At 36.9% G+C, this 17,339-nt stretch overlaps 1 protein-coding gene across 1 annotated transcript in view; it reads left to right on the forward strand.

The window, feature by feature from the left end:
• Positions 1-14,881, forward strand: part of meis1a (Meis homeobox 1 a) — a 40,497-nt gene extending 25,616 nt beyond the window's left edge. Inside the window, exons 10-13 of the mRNA XM_063010871.1 lie at positions 7,830-7,888; positions 9,533-9,622; positions 10,873-10,947; positions 12,321-14,881. Of these exons, the coding sequence (XP_062866941.1) occupies positions 7,830-7,888; positions 9,533-9,622; positions 10,873-10,919 (196 nt within the window). The 3' untranslated portion in view covers positions 10,920-10,947; positions 12,321-14,881. The remainder of the gene's footprint in view (positions 1-7,829; positions 7,889-9,532; positions 9,623-10,872; positions 10,948-12,320) is intronic.
• Positions 14,882-17,339: the final 2,458 nt, after the last annotated feature.

Raw genomic sequence — 17,339 nt, forward strand, 5'->3', positions numbered from 1 at the left:
GGTGTGTGTGCGCTGGTTATAGCAGCATAACCTGTTTAATACACCGCTGTATGAGTAGCGCAGTGGGCAGAGTGCGTTGTTTTGCCTAAAATATGGTTCTGACTTGTTATTATAAAGAATAAAAATAATAAATGTTAAACACCATAAATAAAACCTTTGTTCTCATGACTGTGTAAGGTGCCCCCCCCCCCCCTCTCTTATATAGTGAGTGAGATAAAACACAGCACCAAAGCTTCATCAGTCCCGCACATTCTGCTGCTTTAATATAAGCTCCGATACACTGAGTCCAGTGTTACAAAAGTGAAACAAGCTTTAAAGCCTCGGTATCAGATGTTCCGTCCCTAATAAACAATGTTTTGTCCATTTTGTGTTAATTATTTTCATTATTTCGCTTTTGTTGTTCTTGTGGGAATTCCTTAGATGTTTAGAAGAGCGGACGGTAAATAGAGATGCACACGCCACGTCTAACCGTCTGCACAAACAATCTAATAACTTTCCACAAGAAAAACAATAGCGGATCAACTGGATAAAATGATTTCCACAAACGAGACAAAACCTCGTTTATCGTCACCATCACAAACTCCGTTCACTTTACCGCTGACAAACAGTTTGATTGACAGCTGGTAAGCAACACGCACTTCCGGTTTATTGTACCTACCTTTTCCGTCAGAAATGTGCGGCCGAGAAGTGCAAAACAAATTAACATTTTAGAAAACAAAATTACATATGCCGAAAACAAATTTACAAGTGCTGAAACACTTTTACATATGCCAAAACAAATTTACAAGTGCTGAAACACTTTTACATATGCCAAAACAAATTTACAAACACTGGGTACCCAAGCACTTGTAAATTTGTTTTTGCTTTCGTTGTAAATTTGTTTTTGTTTTTTTGTAATTTTGTTTTCTGAAATGTAAATTTGTTTTGCACTTCTCGGCCACCGTACATTACTGATAGATAGGGCATCACAGATTTCACGGATTTTTAAAGAAAAAGCTAAATTACACTACAGTCATTAAATAACACACATACATTGAATTATAGAATAAATGAAAGCTACAATACACAGCACAGCCTACCTTAATAGATAAGTTAATGTAATTAATTAATTCTCATATGTATCTCATATGTCTGAGTTGTGTTTTTAGCTGCTTTAAACTTCAATATCTTGGACATTTTGTCTAATGGATTGCTAGGACCACTTCATTTTGCATATTGTGCCTCATATTTTATATGCTACGAGAATAAAAATGTTAAATCACTAAACACAAACCTTAAATTTTACGGCAAACTGCATATTACATGGGAAGCGGCTCCTTCCACGGGCCGTGATGCAATTTTAACGGCTGTAAATTAGTTAGAGCCTTACTGATAAGAAATAGATGGAGGTATGGACCTTTCAAATTTATCTACAACAGGAAATTCAGGAAAATGGTATTGCATTTTGCAATGGAAAAAATAAAGCATAATTAAAGAGTATTTACAACGTGAATTATCTTTATGTTTAAATTCCTGCCAGTTCTGTCTTGTTTCTACTGTAACAACCAGCATTACTGAGTCGGTGGTCATAGTAACTTTTGCTTAGCGCGCATACTTCCTTATTGCCCAACAACACTTACCCAATAATAGCTGCTTAAATTGTAAGCATGTTGTGTGTATACAGAAGAAAATAAATCACAGTTTACAAGTACAATCCAAGCTAGCCTATTACTAAGAAATCTATGTGCTTATGAAAGATTACCTTGGCAGCAGTAATACTCCACAAGTTTTTCTTTCGGCTACTCCCATATTCTGGGAATTGCCAATGCTCCTTTCCGAAAAGGTTTTGTTTGCCATGTTTACAAGAAAATATTTTTTTAGTATAGGATAACCTAATTTAGCTTAGCAATCAGTGCAAGGTGTAATCACTCATTCTATGCACGAGGAGACACACACACACACACACACACACACACACGATCAACCATAACATTAAAACCACCTCCTTGTTTCTACACTCACTGTCCATTTTATCAGCTCCACTTACCATATAGAAGCACTTTGTAGCTTTACAATTACTGACTGTCGTCCATCTGTTTCTCCACATACAGGACCACTACAGAGTAGGTATTATTTAGGTGGTGGATCATTCTCAGCACTGCAGTGACACTGACATGGTGGTGGTGTGTTAGTGTGTGTTGTGCTGTTATGAGTGGATCAGACACAGCAGCGCTGCTGTAGTTTTTGAATACCGTGTCCAATCACCGTCCACTCTGTTAAACACTCCGACCTAGTTGGTCCACCTTGTAGAAGTCAGAGACAATGGCTCATCTATTGCTGCTGTTTGAGTTGGTCATCTTCTAGACCTTAATGAGTGGTCATAGGACACTGTCCACGGGGCGCTGATGACTGGATATATTTTTGGTTGGTGGACTATTCTCAGTCCAGCAGTGACAGTGAGATGTTTGAAAACTCCATAAGCATTGCTGTGTCTCATCCACTAATACCAGCACAACACACACTAACACACCACTACCATGTGTCACTGCAGTGCTGAGAATGACCCACCACCCAAATAATACCTACTCTGTAGTGGTCCTGTGGTCCATATATATATATATGTTTGATTTGTTTCACAGTGACTTCTTCTGTATACTATAATAGTTAATGGTTGGTGATAACTAACGAAATGAATAGCCTCTATAGCCTCTATCTATTGGCATTTGGATTTTATTCAGTTGCTGTCCAGCAATATTTTATTATCATTATTGTTGAATGCTAAAAGCAATTACAGTGAAATGTTAATCCTTCATTTTCTAAATAATTACCTGTGGTTTTAATAGCGATGTTAATATTTATAATAGCTAATGTCACTGCACGTGTACATTGCCATATAAAGTCTAAAACGTTAGCTTCAGCAATAAGCTAGCTTATGCTCTGTGACCATGCTGCCCTGATGGCTAACAACAGTGCTGTTATGACTTTAGGCTCTCGTTTCTCAAAGGGTTTGTGTCTGCTTTTATGTTTTGCACCCATGATAATGTTAGGTCACATCATTAGTCAAAAATCCATTGCCATCATGAGTCATTTTTCTACATCTGCATGTAATGTTGCATGGCGACAGTGTGGTTGGTCCATTCTCAGAACAGGTGATGGGGGGTTAACGGGAGGAGTGTAAACAAGCACTTGTCAAATTAAACAGAATTTTCACAGTGAACAGCTGGACTAGTTTATTTAAACATAACCTCCCCCCACCCCCCAACACACACACACACACACACACACACACACACACAGACACACACAAAATCACTGACCGCTACATAACCCCACATTATGGTGGGGCCAGGGGGGCATTTTATGATTCTGTGCCCCACAGCACATGTGTTTTTGGGTATTGGCTGTGAGCAGACTAAGTGTGTAATAGTACATGCGAAAACATTAAGATAGACTTATTTATATTTGATTAGCCATGGCTGAACAATTAAAGAAAATAGCATTATGTTGATAAAATATTGAAATCGTGATTATGTATCCTAATTATTCAGTCACTGTAGGCTTTCAGAAATGAAAGGACTTGCTTGTCACTGGGATTGTCCCCAAAAGGGACTATTACTATGTAAATTTTATATAGGAAATGATCTCTTTTGAGTTACATAATGCACTGTTCTGTAATTTACATGACTTTTATGCACTAATTAATGGAAAGTCACAGTGTTGGATTAAAATAGTTAGAATAGTTTAAACTGATTTCGTTCATAGCCTTAAAAAATGAAATCATACCTACATGATATATTAAATAAAAACTGATCAATTCACCAATCAATTAATTTGTGTACAAATGTGTCACTAAACTATGCATGAGTAAGAATTTTATTTTGTTTAGAGTTCACAAAACTGCAAACAATTAATTTAGAAAGCCAAAAATCAATAATTACTTGATAGTAAAAAAATTAGGGTTAATTACACAACCCCACAATTATGCAGATTTTAATCATTTGACTTTTAATTTTTTATGTTGTTTGTGTTTTAATGTTTTTCATTTGCTGAATTTAAATTTTAGTAATTTCAGTGGGTTCATTGTGGTTTTATTTTATTTATGTACCTTTTATTATTTGCATGTGTAGTGCAATTAAATTAGTCTATATGCTTAAGGTTCAGTTTCATTATTAGGACTTTCATTTACCTTTTTAATTTTTATGTGTCTTGGTGAGCTTGCTGATGCCACTCTTATATACTGTGAGTGCCAGTGAGTTTTACTTTTAATGTTGGCACCATACAGTGTGTTATCGTTAGAAGCCAGTGGGATACTGATTAGTGTAAAATAAAGCAATAAGCCACAAGAGGCCGTACGTTACTGTGATTTTAGCACGGGGATGACGTTTTTGGCACGACGCGAAGCGGAGTGCCTAAAACTTCTTTCCCCGTGCTAAAATCGTAACAGTAACGTACGGTCTCGAGTACATGTACAATGTACAATGTACATGTACAATGTTTAATCATAAATGTATTTATTGTGTATAAACTTACAATAAAGCATTCTTCCGCGACGCAAGGTAATCCGATTAACAGTGTTGCTAGGCAACATGAGGGCGAAAATAACTTTAACTTTTTCCATTCAGTGGCGTATTAATATGGAATGATGTGAGGTGGTCCTAGGTGTGCGTTTATCAGGGATTTTACAACGGCTTCAAACGCGGCTCAGCCAATCAGATTTTAGGACCGGAACTATCCGTTTTATAAAGGTCATTTTATCACACCACACTGCTTCTGCAAGCCATCAGTTTTAACATTAGTGTTTAAATGCGTCAGCACCAGGTGTGTCAAATCACCCAAACAATTGCAAACAATTAATTAGGAAAGCCAAAAATCAGTAATGTAAACAAAATGAACAAAATATTTTGTTGCATACTCTAATTCTTGTTGTACTTTTGTTTTAGGGTTTTTTGTAAGTTCACTGCATGTATTAATGCATACTGTAGTTTTCATTTAGTTTTAATTGAGTTTTTTCTTTTCTTGTTTATTCATTTTAATCTACTGAAATTAAAATAGCAAAAAATGAAAGCTGAAACCTTAATATTAGATTTGATTTATGGAAGCTTGTTTATTGTATTAAATGACTGAAACAGATAATGCATAACTATAGAGTATATTTACTATCAAAATTGACGATGTAGAAACATTCATAAAAAGCCTGGCTGGGGTAAATAATTTTTATTTGCATCTGTTGAGAGGAAGTTAACTATAACATATTTGCCACCCTTCTGTATTTATTGTTCATATATGTGTGTTTGTGTCTGTTTACTGTAAGGAGGTCTAGCCTAAAACTCATAAAGTTAACCTCATGGTGTGAAGCAGAAGGTCAGCTGAGGGTCACACTTTTACCCCCTGAACAGGGGGCAGTTTTTCACAGAATAGGCTTTTGTCCTCCTCTCTGATTGGTTACTAGACAGGTGATGTTTGTTACCAAGGGAATTTTTATGTCAGGGTGTTGATTACTTTTTAAATGTTGTGTGAACATATATTTATTCATTCATCCATTTTTAGAAACTGCTTTATTCCTTTTCAGATCCACTAAAAACACTGGGAACAGAAATACACTCTGAAAAGAGTGCCATTCCATTGTAGGGCATCAAACATGTTCACATTCACTTATTCGCACGTAGTACAACAATCCACTTTCTTTTTTTGTGATGTAGGAGGAACCTTTAGCACCTACACAAAACCCACACTGACACAAAGAAAACAAACAAAAACTTAACAGGGACCAGAGGCCTGAATTGAACCCAGGTCTGTAGGACGTATTATTTTAATGCATCTAAATTATATTTTTGTCTGGGGATCTTTGTGTCCCATAGTCAAGTGAAGCAAATATGTAACTGTATACACAGAAAAAGCAAAATAATTAAAAAGGATAAAATAATTTTTAAAAAGTCCTTTACTTTACCTTTCTCACCACTGCTTTATCAGGGTCAAGGTTATGATAGGTCCAGTTTCCCCTGGTGCAATGAAATAACATCTTAAAATCTAACTACCATTGTAACTGGACTGTTGACCTGGCCGGGCATCCAGACAGGCACATTTGGCTGTGCCTGAGAAATTGAAGTCATCTGGGATTTATTGTTGTTGTACAATTGTGGCTTCTGCTGTCTGGTTGAGGCACCTGCGCTAGTGGTGGGGTTTTCACTCTCTCGATATGGAGATCTGTATCGCGTACAGAGAGTCATGCACTGATCTCCATTATCTCCATTACAGCCAGCAGAGGTCATAATTGCAGCAGTTATGAGGAATCCCCTCCAGCAATCCCACCCATTGCTTAGCCAAGTATTGTCTGTATAGGTGCCCAGCCAATAGCAGAGCTGAGATTTAAGCTGGGATGTTTTACCGCTGCACCACTTGAGCGCCCCAAGAATCTTTTTTTATTGACCCACACATGTAAAAAAGATATGAAAGGAGGTTAGTGACTTTGGATGATGAAGTTTGATCTGTGAGCTAAATAGATTTTAGATATTAGCTGCATGTGGGACTCTCTATGGTTTGTTTTGAATGTCAGTATAATTGATTCTTCTCATTTGCTAAAAGCTGGGATGCATATTAGTATTTAAAGTTGAAACTAAATGATTTTTGGTTTTCTAAATTCTGCTAATTCTCATTAGCTGACTGCTAGCCATTTGTGCTGTGACCCCATAGCGTATGGTCCCCACCTTGTCAAGAGAACAGGAAATGGAGCCGGTGTGCCTGGGGTCAAACAGAGGGGACATAAATCATCTGCTGACTGAGGCACTGGCACCTCCAGGTCAGAGGTCATGAAGGGGTATTTAGGCTGAGGAAGACCAGAGTTGCATCTTTGCTCAGTGTGTGAGGTCATACGGTTGTGGGGTTAAAAGGTGAAAGGTCAAGCATAGGAGGGGAAAAGATACTAAAAACGTTCTGTACTTTGTCTGTACAAAGACATTAAAGACCATCTCCTGAAATTTCAGTTAAACCTGGTCCACTTTCTAATCATCTGGGAATGTTTTTCACTAGGCATACAGGTTACACTATATAATATTGTATATAACATAATATACCAGGATATAAGATAGATGGTTTGCTTAATGGGAAACTAGTTTAGCATTTTTTTAAAGTGAATATTGTGGTATTTGGGACACATCAGATCCCGTCTGCTCCATGTGCAGCTTGATGCAGTTAGTTCAGGACATTATACTCAAACATTTTAAGCTAAAATATAATATGCACCCTGTAATATACACCTCATATTTTAAATGCTTGTTTGAATATTCTTTGCTCTGAGTCTAGTCATGGATCAAATGGTCGGCACCTTTGAAAAACCAGTAGCTGTGCACAGGAGCTGTGAATCAGACTGGCAGGATGGTATTTATCCAGGGAAATGTGCTTCCACTGCTTTACAGTTCAGCCAGCCAAGTGCTGTACAAAACAGCACAGCCATAGAAACTCAATCCAAAAGCTCCATGAAGAGTTTTTGTGTTAAGGTTGATTAACAGGCAGCTTTGATGAAACATCAGTACTTGGTGGTGTTACGACATTAATGACAAGCGACGCATGGCAGTGAGGTTCACAATTCTGTGCTACTGGCTTATTATTATTTTTTAAATAAATTATTGCATGTATAAAACCCACTACAACAGCCTATAGCCACTTTCAGACCTTTAAGGTCCAGCTAATACAAAAGGCTTGATTTAATGCGTCAGCAATAAGGTTTGGCTAAAATTGGAAAGCCAACTATTTTGAGGAGGTGCCCATATACTTTTGTACCTGAAGTGTACAACCAGGTAATAATGTCCTGCCTCTTTCTCTCCATTTCCCTCTGTCTCTTTTCATCTCTGTAGGTTTATCAATGCCAGGAGGAGGATCGTCCAGCCGATGATTGATCAGTCGAATCGCGCAGGTAAGTTTTTATACTGCTAAAGCATATAGCACACTAAATGACTAAAACAAATTCCTGTGTGGAATAATCAGTGTTTTCGTCATTTTGAGATAACTGTTGTTTGGTGAGGTGTTTAACATTCATTTGTATCCCCTCTCAAACAGATATAGATATTTTTAAACATTTTTTCTCAGCTGTTCCAGAATTTCCCAAGATTGTAAAATAATGTCTCTGTAGAAACCGCTTGGCCTTTATAGAATTGTAATTAAAATTAATGAGATTTGTCAAGTCTGTCTGTGTTCAATTACCCAACTAGTTCATTAAGTTTGAGATTGTTTGGTATAATGGTAAGAGCCACACTGCTGGTAACAGCTGTGTGAGTAAAAAGGGTTCCAATGCCAGACTGGGCTCCCAAATACAGAAGGCGCATGGTATAATGTGAACCTGGGAAGGACATCATCAGTGCACCCTTAGTGCTGGTCCCAAGCCCGGATAAGGGCATCCGACATAAAACTGTGCCAAATCAAATATGTTGACAAATAATCCTCTGTGGCAACCCATAGTGAGAGCAGCTGAAAGAAATAATTCATTCAGTTCATTAAGAAGCGCAGGGGGGAATTAATTTTCACATGGGTGATGTGGGTGATAAATAGCTATTTCTTGTGTTTCTGTGTGTTTCCTCTGGGTTCTCCGGTTTCCTCCCACAGTCCAAAGACATGCAGTCTTGTTAACTGGAGGTACAAAATTGCCCTAGGTGTGTGTTGCCCTGTAATGGACTGGCGACCTGTTCCACATGTGTTTTTCCTACCTTTCGCCCAGTGAATTACACTTAAAGTGGTGGTAAAACAGGAAATGAATTTGTGCAAATATGTTTTATAAAATTTGTTTTTTTTTCTGACTCAAATTCAAATTGTGTAATGCCATGGTTTGTTCAGTAATCTGAAACTGTGTTATTTATCTGTAGTGGATTTCATGTGTGTTCATACTGAAGCCTTAATAGTGTGGGTTATAAAACAGACGACCTATCCTACTCCAGACATCATTTTTAAGCAGTAATGCTTTTGTTTTTGTAATATTAAGTCAGTCACATGTACAGTTCTTACATGTATTTGTGTAGTTGTGTAGTGTGCACTAGGCTTAAACCTGCTACTCAACTCTCCTGCACTCTCACACACTTCCACTAAGTGGTTCAAACACAAACTAAAAAACTTCTAAGAGTTCCAAGGGTCTTTATTAAGTGATGGAAAATGAATCGCTGAACCCAGAGATATATTTCATCCTTCCATTCTTTCCCCCTCACTGCACTCTCTCTCACCCTCTCTGTTCCTCTCACTCTTTTTCTCTGAACGTCGGAATGAGCTGGTCTTGTTTCTGTTCAGCTGTAGTAAAGTTTATGGGCTGTGAGGGGGGTGTATAGCCCAGGCCGGGCTCCAGGCTTAAACAAGGAGGAGGGCCGGGGAAGTTCAAAAGCATTTCTGTGGATCTGAACTGCTGCCCTCACGCCAGTTAACCAGACACAGCTCACAAACCCCATACGGACTGTACTCTAATGGGCTTTTGAGGAAAGGAGGGCGAACAACGGGGGAATGGATGAGCGGAACGATATAGCTCTTGTTAAAGTATGTATGTGATTTAGAGTTCTGATTGGTGCGTTTGTTGATTCAGTAGGTCACAGTGGGCCATACACCCCTGATGGGCAGCCAGTGGGAGGATACATGCTGGACGGACAGGCTCACATGGGCACCAGAGCTCCAGGTGACACCATAAGTTAATGCACATTGGTCATGTGGTTCCATACATTTAAGGCTTGGGTAATGATGTTTGAACTGTACCAGAGTGAAAGAGATTTATATTGTTTTTTCAACAGACACTGCAGTAAAGCCAAGGCCATACAGTTAACAAAAACTAACAGTAGAAAAATACTTAAACTGCAAAATTAAAACTAATGCTAAAAGTAAATATCAACTGAGCTAAAACTAAGTAATTGAAATGGAAAACAAACACTACAAAGTATATGGTCTTTAATCTAAAGTGCTAACACCCAGCCAAGCGTTTACTCTGACATGACTGGCTATGTCTGAAGTCGGGTGGACGAAGCTCTGCGATGGATTGGTGCCCTGTCCAGGGTAATCCTGCCTAGTGCCCAGTGTTTTCCAATGAAACCAGCCCCATCATGACCCTGAGTAGGATAAAGCAGATGATGAATATGAAATGCCATGAAATGAAAAATCAATATATCTCTGTGGTGTGCAAGACTAACTATTGGTCATTGTTGTGGACCAGCTTATAAACAAAGCTGAAGAAGCCTATGTAAGACATACAATATATAGCTAAAAATATTAAATTTCATTCTAGATTCTACCTGACCTAAACAGTTTAGGTTTTACAAAAATCATATAAAGTGCAAAAAATGTTAAATCCTCACTGCAAAAACTGGGAAAATTATCTTTTATTTGTCATTATGACATAATTGTGAACAATTGTAGGATTTTTAACAGTTTCCCAACATTTGTTAGTAATTTAGTATAATCTTTTGTAGTAAAATTCCTTCACTATACTGGCAGATAATTTTACTTCCTGCAAGAAATAAATGCATAAAATGAATAAAAAATACACCAGCATAATGAGATTTACGTCAAAAAGCATGATTATACCTCCTTATAAATTTCATTGCTTAAAGGGTACAATGTCTACAATGTTTTTTTCTGAGTACAGCTAAGCATTTTGAATAATTACAGTGCAGCTACATTACAACTAAACTATTATGAATTGGCTGTTACATTTATTCAAACAGCTGCCTAGTGCTCCTGAAAAGGAAATGTTATTATTAAATTGGTGCTGTTAAGTAAAGCTCAATAATTTTATGCATGACAGACTGTAGTCATAGTTTTCGACTAAATTAAAATCTCAGCGGTGATTTGCCATCCAATGTTTTTACCTTATTTAGTGTTTCTTGGTCCAGGGAGCCTACCTGACCTCTTTCTCTCTCTCTTTTTCTCTTTCAGGCTCATTGGGTGGGATGGGCATGGACAGCCAGTGGCACTACATGTAACAAATATTTATCCTTTCCAGTCAGAAAGGTAAGCAATAGCATTATTTGGGGGTTCAGAGGATAAAACCCTTGTTCAGTTGCATCCCTGAGTTCCTTTTATAGAAAATATTGATTGTTCTCACATGGAATTTCATCTACTCAGATTACTATTTAAATGTTATGCATCATTCTTTGTTGTTGTTTTGTGCATCACTAGTCTGTTTGGGGGTAGAGCCACCATAAGTGGTTAATCTATTTAACTAACTGGAGTCAGTTCCCAAAAATATGCTGACTTCCCAATTATTCTCTACACTAAACTCGAGAAAGAAGCAGAGACTGTCGAAATTAGATAAAGCAGTGTAAGAAGTGCACACACTATATACACAAAATTGATTGTTCTGAGCTTTTATTTAAAGATTTAACTTTAACTATTTTTTAATGTATTTTTGGTATTAATTTTGTGTGAAGAAAATGAAATCAGTTATAATATTACAGTAAATACATGCTAATGCCCTATGCTTTAGTATAAGACAGAATCATCAATCAAACAGTAAAGCTGAGGAATAGCACAGAAATGCATGACAACCAATTTATAATTAGTCTGCATGCAATCATTAGTTATTAATACAGAATAGAAACTAAATACAAACTCTTACGTCAAAGTAAATTTTTCCTTTTCTATTAATCTTTAGATTATTTTGCTAAAAACAAAACATGTTAGGGTCATTGTTTCCATCTGCTAGGTATTCCCCAACAGAAAAGTCCAACTATTTTACCAATTTATGTATTATACCTATGTAATTAGATATTAAGAAAAAGTCTTTATGTCATAACAAAAGATGCTGAAAAAAAAGAGTGCAGCTTGTCAGTGTCAGGGAGGGGAATCATTCTATTCAAACAATACATCTGTCATGTCTCATAATGCCCTGCTGCCCATACAGATGGCCTGTGCCCTTGCTGCATGGAATTATGAAATCATCTGGGCTATATTATAGTTATTATAAATATACAGTTGAAGAGACCTGTAGTACAAGGTGTATATAATAAAACTATTTAGATCACACCACAGACTTTCATTTAATCTCAATTTACTGTAGTTTCAAGTTTCAACTGAGCTCCTCACACTAATGCTGTATTTGACTAAAGCTAAATCCAGTGTCAGAATTCCAGAAACAAACAAAAAAACATGCAAAACTCTTCACAGTGACCTGAAGCTTGGTGCTGTGCAACACCGACATTACCTGCTGTTCCATCATGGTACACACTACAAATAATAAAAAATGACTGTATACTGTACTTGTATTTTAAATATGAAATTGTTATATTGGGTTTTGTTTGCTACTATTTAGTATGAGTCTGAAACTATGAATGCTTTGATTCTTTTCTTTAACATTTCTAACAGCTTTCAACATTTTCTTACAGCACCAAAGAGGGCATATTGTCAACACTACAAATCCCAGAAGCCTGATAAATTACCTGTGTGGTTTAAGGTATGCCAGTGCCTCACCACCACCAAAGAAAGACTGCAAAGACTGCTGCAGCAGGACATTAAGAGACGGCTTGTTTAAAATAGACACTCCCAACTGGAGTTTTGTGTGGACTGGAGAAGAAACCATATCAGTCAAAAAAACATGACAGAAAGAATGAAAACACTTTTACACCTGGCCTTACCTGCTTTAGGTCTGGAGACTGGATCATGTTCCTTTTCCTAAGTCACCTTAAAGAAATGCTGCAACACAAACCCACCAAAACATTTTCTTCAGCGTTCTGACTTGTTTGGAGGGCAACACCAGTGATCTGCATTTATATTATTTATTTTTTACCTTGCAAGCATAAACGGCTAGCGGAGAAACTGGAGTTAGAAAGACTCTCTGAAGAGAGTATTTTACTTAAACAAAATCCAGCAAACCAGTCAAGTGTTTGAAAGGTATACACTTTTAAGTAAAAAAAAAAAAACTACAAAAACATCTGATGCTCAGTACAGTTTGATTCAAGAAAAAAAAAAAGATACGAAAAAGATTAAACTTCTACAGCCAAAAGATTACCAGGTTTATGATAAACATTAACATCATTGCAAAAGCAAGTTTCACAGTCATTTGTTGGTATTTAGTAAATAATACTTTTTGGAGAAACCCTACACTGTCCATGTGAGGTTTTAAGCACTGTCTCAATGCTAATTTACACCCCATTCTCATAAATAGGCTGCACCTCTGCTACATAAATATGTGCACATATCTAGTTGCATCTATTTGCATGGATCTAATGAGAAAATTGTTAAAGTAATTAGCACCAGGTACATTCATTAATTTTTAATTTCTGTGATTAGCTCCACGGGCTTTGTTAAACTGAAAAGCCCCACTAGTGCTGCATTGAACTAGATCTCATCATTATTTCCTACTAGGAAAAAAAACTCTAAATTTAGAATTCCTTTAAGAAAAGTCGGGGAGGTGTCTAAAACTTCAAATTATACATGTGACATCATATCAGTATAGTTGTTTAAACCCTTAACAGTAGTAAATGTGACTGTTTTAGTGTTTGCATTAAATCAATCAACATACAGACACAGTAGTTAGTCAAATTTATAACACGTGGACTATATAAATATACAGTATATGTATGTTTATAAGCTTTTGGTGCTCTGACAAAGCAAAGAAAACTAGGTTCTGTGGAGGTGATTTTTTACTTTATAACTGATAAGTTGAATCTAGGATAATATCAAGCGCTATGCTAATTTACCTACATTTTACAGTCATGTAGAAATTCAGCACTAACAAAAAAGCTTAATTTGTTTTGCTTTGTTTTGTGTATGTTAAAAAACCCCAAGTATCAAAACTAAAACATGTTAAAGCATCAAACTGATAAACACGTCTGCAAGTTTTTTAATCATGTGTTAGTTAACATAGCAAAGTGGTCACATGACATGCTGGTGTGGGTTACTTTAATTGGTTTTAAAACTGTGAAATTGCTGGTCATAAAACTGGCCTCCTTGTAAAAAAAACTACATTACAATAAAATTCCTTCAGTAAAAGAACAGGCTGTGTTCCAAACTGCACACTGCGATACTGAATAGTATGTCAAATTAGCAAACTAGTTAAGAAAATAAAACCATCAGATAACTGTTAGTACATAGTATATAATTTAAAACAAAGCTGTGAAAAAATCTTTTTTCCCCCCGCATTTCATAGTGATGTAACGATATGTGACAATTTGGTTCTTTACATTCCGGGTGCTGTCATTACAAATATTTGTTCAGGGAAAAACCAAAAGCAGTTCTCATTAATGAGTCATCAGACGAAGTATTCTACTTTCTGTCAATCATTTTAAATGCATAAATAAAGGGCTGTATGTGACTGTTTTTATTTAGTTAGCTTCATTAAAAACCTTTTAATGAATTCCTTTTAAAGGAATTCCTAATAATATGATTTCCTGTTTTGTCTTTTTATTGAAATAATTTCACTGGTGTTGCCCTGCTCATGAATTTTTTGATGGACCTGAAACATTTTTCTCACCAGCAGCAGCGGGATGGCAGTACAGACTGAAGGACACATTTAAGGAGAGAGGATTTTTATTTGCATTGAGAATAAAACTACATAAACAATGACCTGAAGGTTGAAATGCTGTAACAGATGGAACGGTTTAATTTTAGATGACACAAGCACGAAGCTTGCAGATTTAAAGGACATTGTATAATTTTGTAGTGCTGCAAACAAACATGAGCAAAATAATGTTTACTTTTAAAAACCAGTACCCAATGCATTGCAGTTTAAATGAATGTGTTTGCATTTTTTTACATGAAATGCTGCATTGCAATACATATCTCGATAAATTACGGTGCTCAAAATGACCCAAATAAGACAATTAATGATTGTAAATGTTCTGGTTCTGATTGGTACATCATATTTTGGCACTATGTGTGTTTCTGTGTGAGAGTGTGTGTATTGTTTTCATAAAACTTCTTACCTCAATAGATGATCTAAAATGGCCCTGTTTGTTACACTGGGTGTTTTTTTTAATGTCGGACTGGACCGTACTAGTGTGCCACCTGTAGGATTGTCAGGATACTGCGTAACTTTGCGAGACAGTTGTTATGATTCACTGTTACATATTTAATCAACTTGTTTTATTTTAAACACTTTTTTTACTTATCTGGATTGAATTAAATCCAAACAAACTCAGTTGTTTGGGACCTGATCAACATGTTCAGTTAAGGCACTTAATCAAGAACACAATATTGATCAGTACCTACAATCAATCCTAGGCTGATTTGTGAGAGGCCTTCATTGCAGGATTGTGTTTAAACAAACACTTCCTTTTGAATCCTGAAGAATTTACAATTCTTCAGTATCATATTTAATGTACAGTACAGTAAGATTTGCCATATACAGGTCCTTCTCAAAAAATTAGCATATTGTGATAAAGTTCATTATTTTCCATAATGTAATGATAAAAATTAAACTTTCATATATTTTAGATTCATTGCACACCAACTGAAATATTTCAGGTCTTTTATTGTTTTAATACTGATGATTTTGGCATACAGCTCATGAAAACCTCAAAAAATTAGCATATTTCATCCGACCAATAAAAGAAAAGTGTTTTTAATACAAAAAAAGTCAACCTTCAAATAATTATGTTCAGTTATGCACTCAATACTTGGTCGGGAATCCTTTTGCAGAAATGACTGCTTCAATGCGGCGTGGCATGGAGGCAATCAGCCTGTGGCACTGCTGAGGTGTTATGGAGGCCCAGGATGCTTCGATAGCGGCCTTAAGCTCATCCAGAGTGTTGGGTCTTGTTACACTCTCTATGGGGTTCAGGTCAGGAGAGTTGGCAGGCCAATTGAGCACAGTAATACCATGGTCAGTAAACCATTCACCAGTGGTTTTGGCACTGTGAGCAGGTGCCAGGTCGTGCTGAAAAATGAAATCTTCATCTCCATAAAGCTTTTCAGCAGATGGAAGCATGAAGTGCTCCAAAATCTCCTGATAGCTAGCTGCATTGACCCTGCCCTTGATAAAACACAGTGGACCAACACCAGCAGCTGACATGGCACCCCAGACCATCACTGACTGTGGGTACTTGACACTGGACTTCAGGCATTTTGGCATTTCCTTCTCCCCAGTCTTCCTCCAGACTCTGGCACCTTGATTTCCGAATGACATGCAAAATTTGCTTTCATCCGAAAACAGTACTTTGGACCACTGAGCAACAGTCCAGTGCTGCTTCTCTGTAGCCCAGGTCAGGCGCTTCTGCCGCTGTTTCTGGTTCAAAAGTGGCTTGACCTGGGGAATGCGGCACCTGTAGCCCATTTCCTGCACACGCCTGTGCACGGTGGCTCTGGATGTTTCTACTCCAGACTCAGTCCACTGCTTCCGCAGGTCCCCCAAGGTCTGGAATCGGCCCTTCTCCACAATCTTCCTCAGGGTCCGGTCACCTCTTCTCGTTGTGCAGCGTTTTCTGCCACACTTTTTCCTTCCCACAGACTTCCCACTGAGGTGCCTTGATACAGCACTCTGGGAACAGCCTATTCGTTCAGAAATTTCTTTCTGTGTCTTACCCTCTTGCTTGAGGGTGTCAATGATGGCCTTCTGGACAGCAGTCAGGTTGGCAGTCTTACCCATGAATGCAGTTTTGAGTAATGAACCAGGCTGGGAGTTTTTAAAAGCCTCAGGAATCTTTTGCAGGTGTTTAGAGTTAATTCGTTGATTCAGATGATTAGGTTAATAGCTCGTTTAGAGAACCTTTTCATGATATGCTAATTTTTTGAGATAGGAATTTTGGGTTTTCATGAGCTGTATGCCAAAATCATCAGTATTAAAACAATAAAAGACCTGAAATATTTCAGTTGGTGTGCAATGAATCTAAAATATATGAAAGTTTAATTTTTATCATTACATTATGGAAAATAATGAACTTTATCACAATATGCTAATTTTTTGAGAAGGACCTGTAATAGGTAAAGGATTAAATTAAACAATGCATTGTGTAACTACAATTTTTAAAACATTTTACTGATCAATCTTCCAGGTGAAGCTTTTTGTTCATATCTGCACACATAATATTTCATTTAGTTTTTATGTGTCATAGTTCCTGTTCAATCAAAGACCAGATATAAGGTGTATAAACTCTGCCTTTACCTAACTTTATTAAGGCAAAACCCAGACCCTTGTTTTCAAGGACAAAATAGTACCTGGGAGGGCATGCAGACTTGAAAATGCTCTTACGCATACCCTTAAAATACAAAATGTGGGGGTCAGGGTCAAATTTGTAAGTCTAAAAGCATTCGTAAGCTTTGAGGGATTCCAAAAGATCTTAAGGGAAATATGGGCATTTGCCTACATAGTTTTATTTAAAATGAATAAAACTGTATACAACTGTAAAACTGTATATAATGACAAAAATGTATAAATAATTTGTGTTTTACAAATATAATTTTAGCTT

The sequence above is a fragment of the Trichomycterus rosablanca genome, chromosome 15 (assembly GCF_030014385.1).
Source record: "Trichomycterus rosablanca isolate fTriRos1 chromosome 15, fTriRos1.hap1, whole genome shotgun sequence".
Lineage (NCBI taxonomy): Eukaryota > Metazoa > Chordata > Actinopteri > Siluriformes > Trichomycteridae > Trichomycterus > Trichomycterus rosablanca.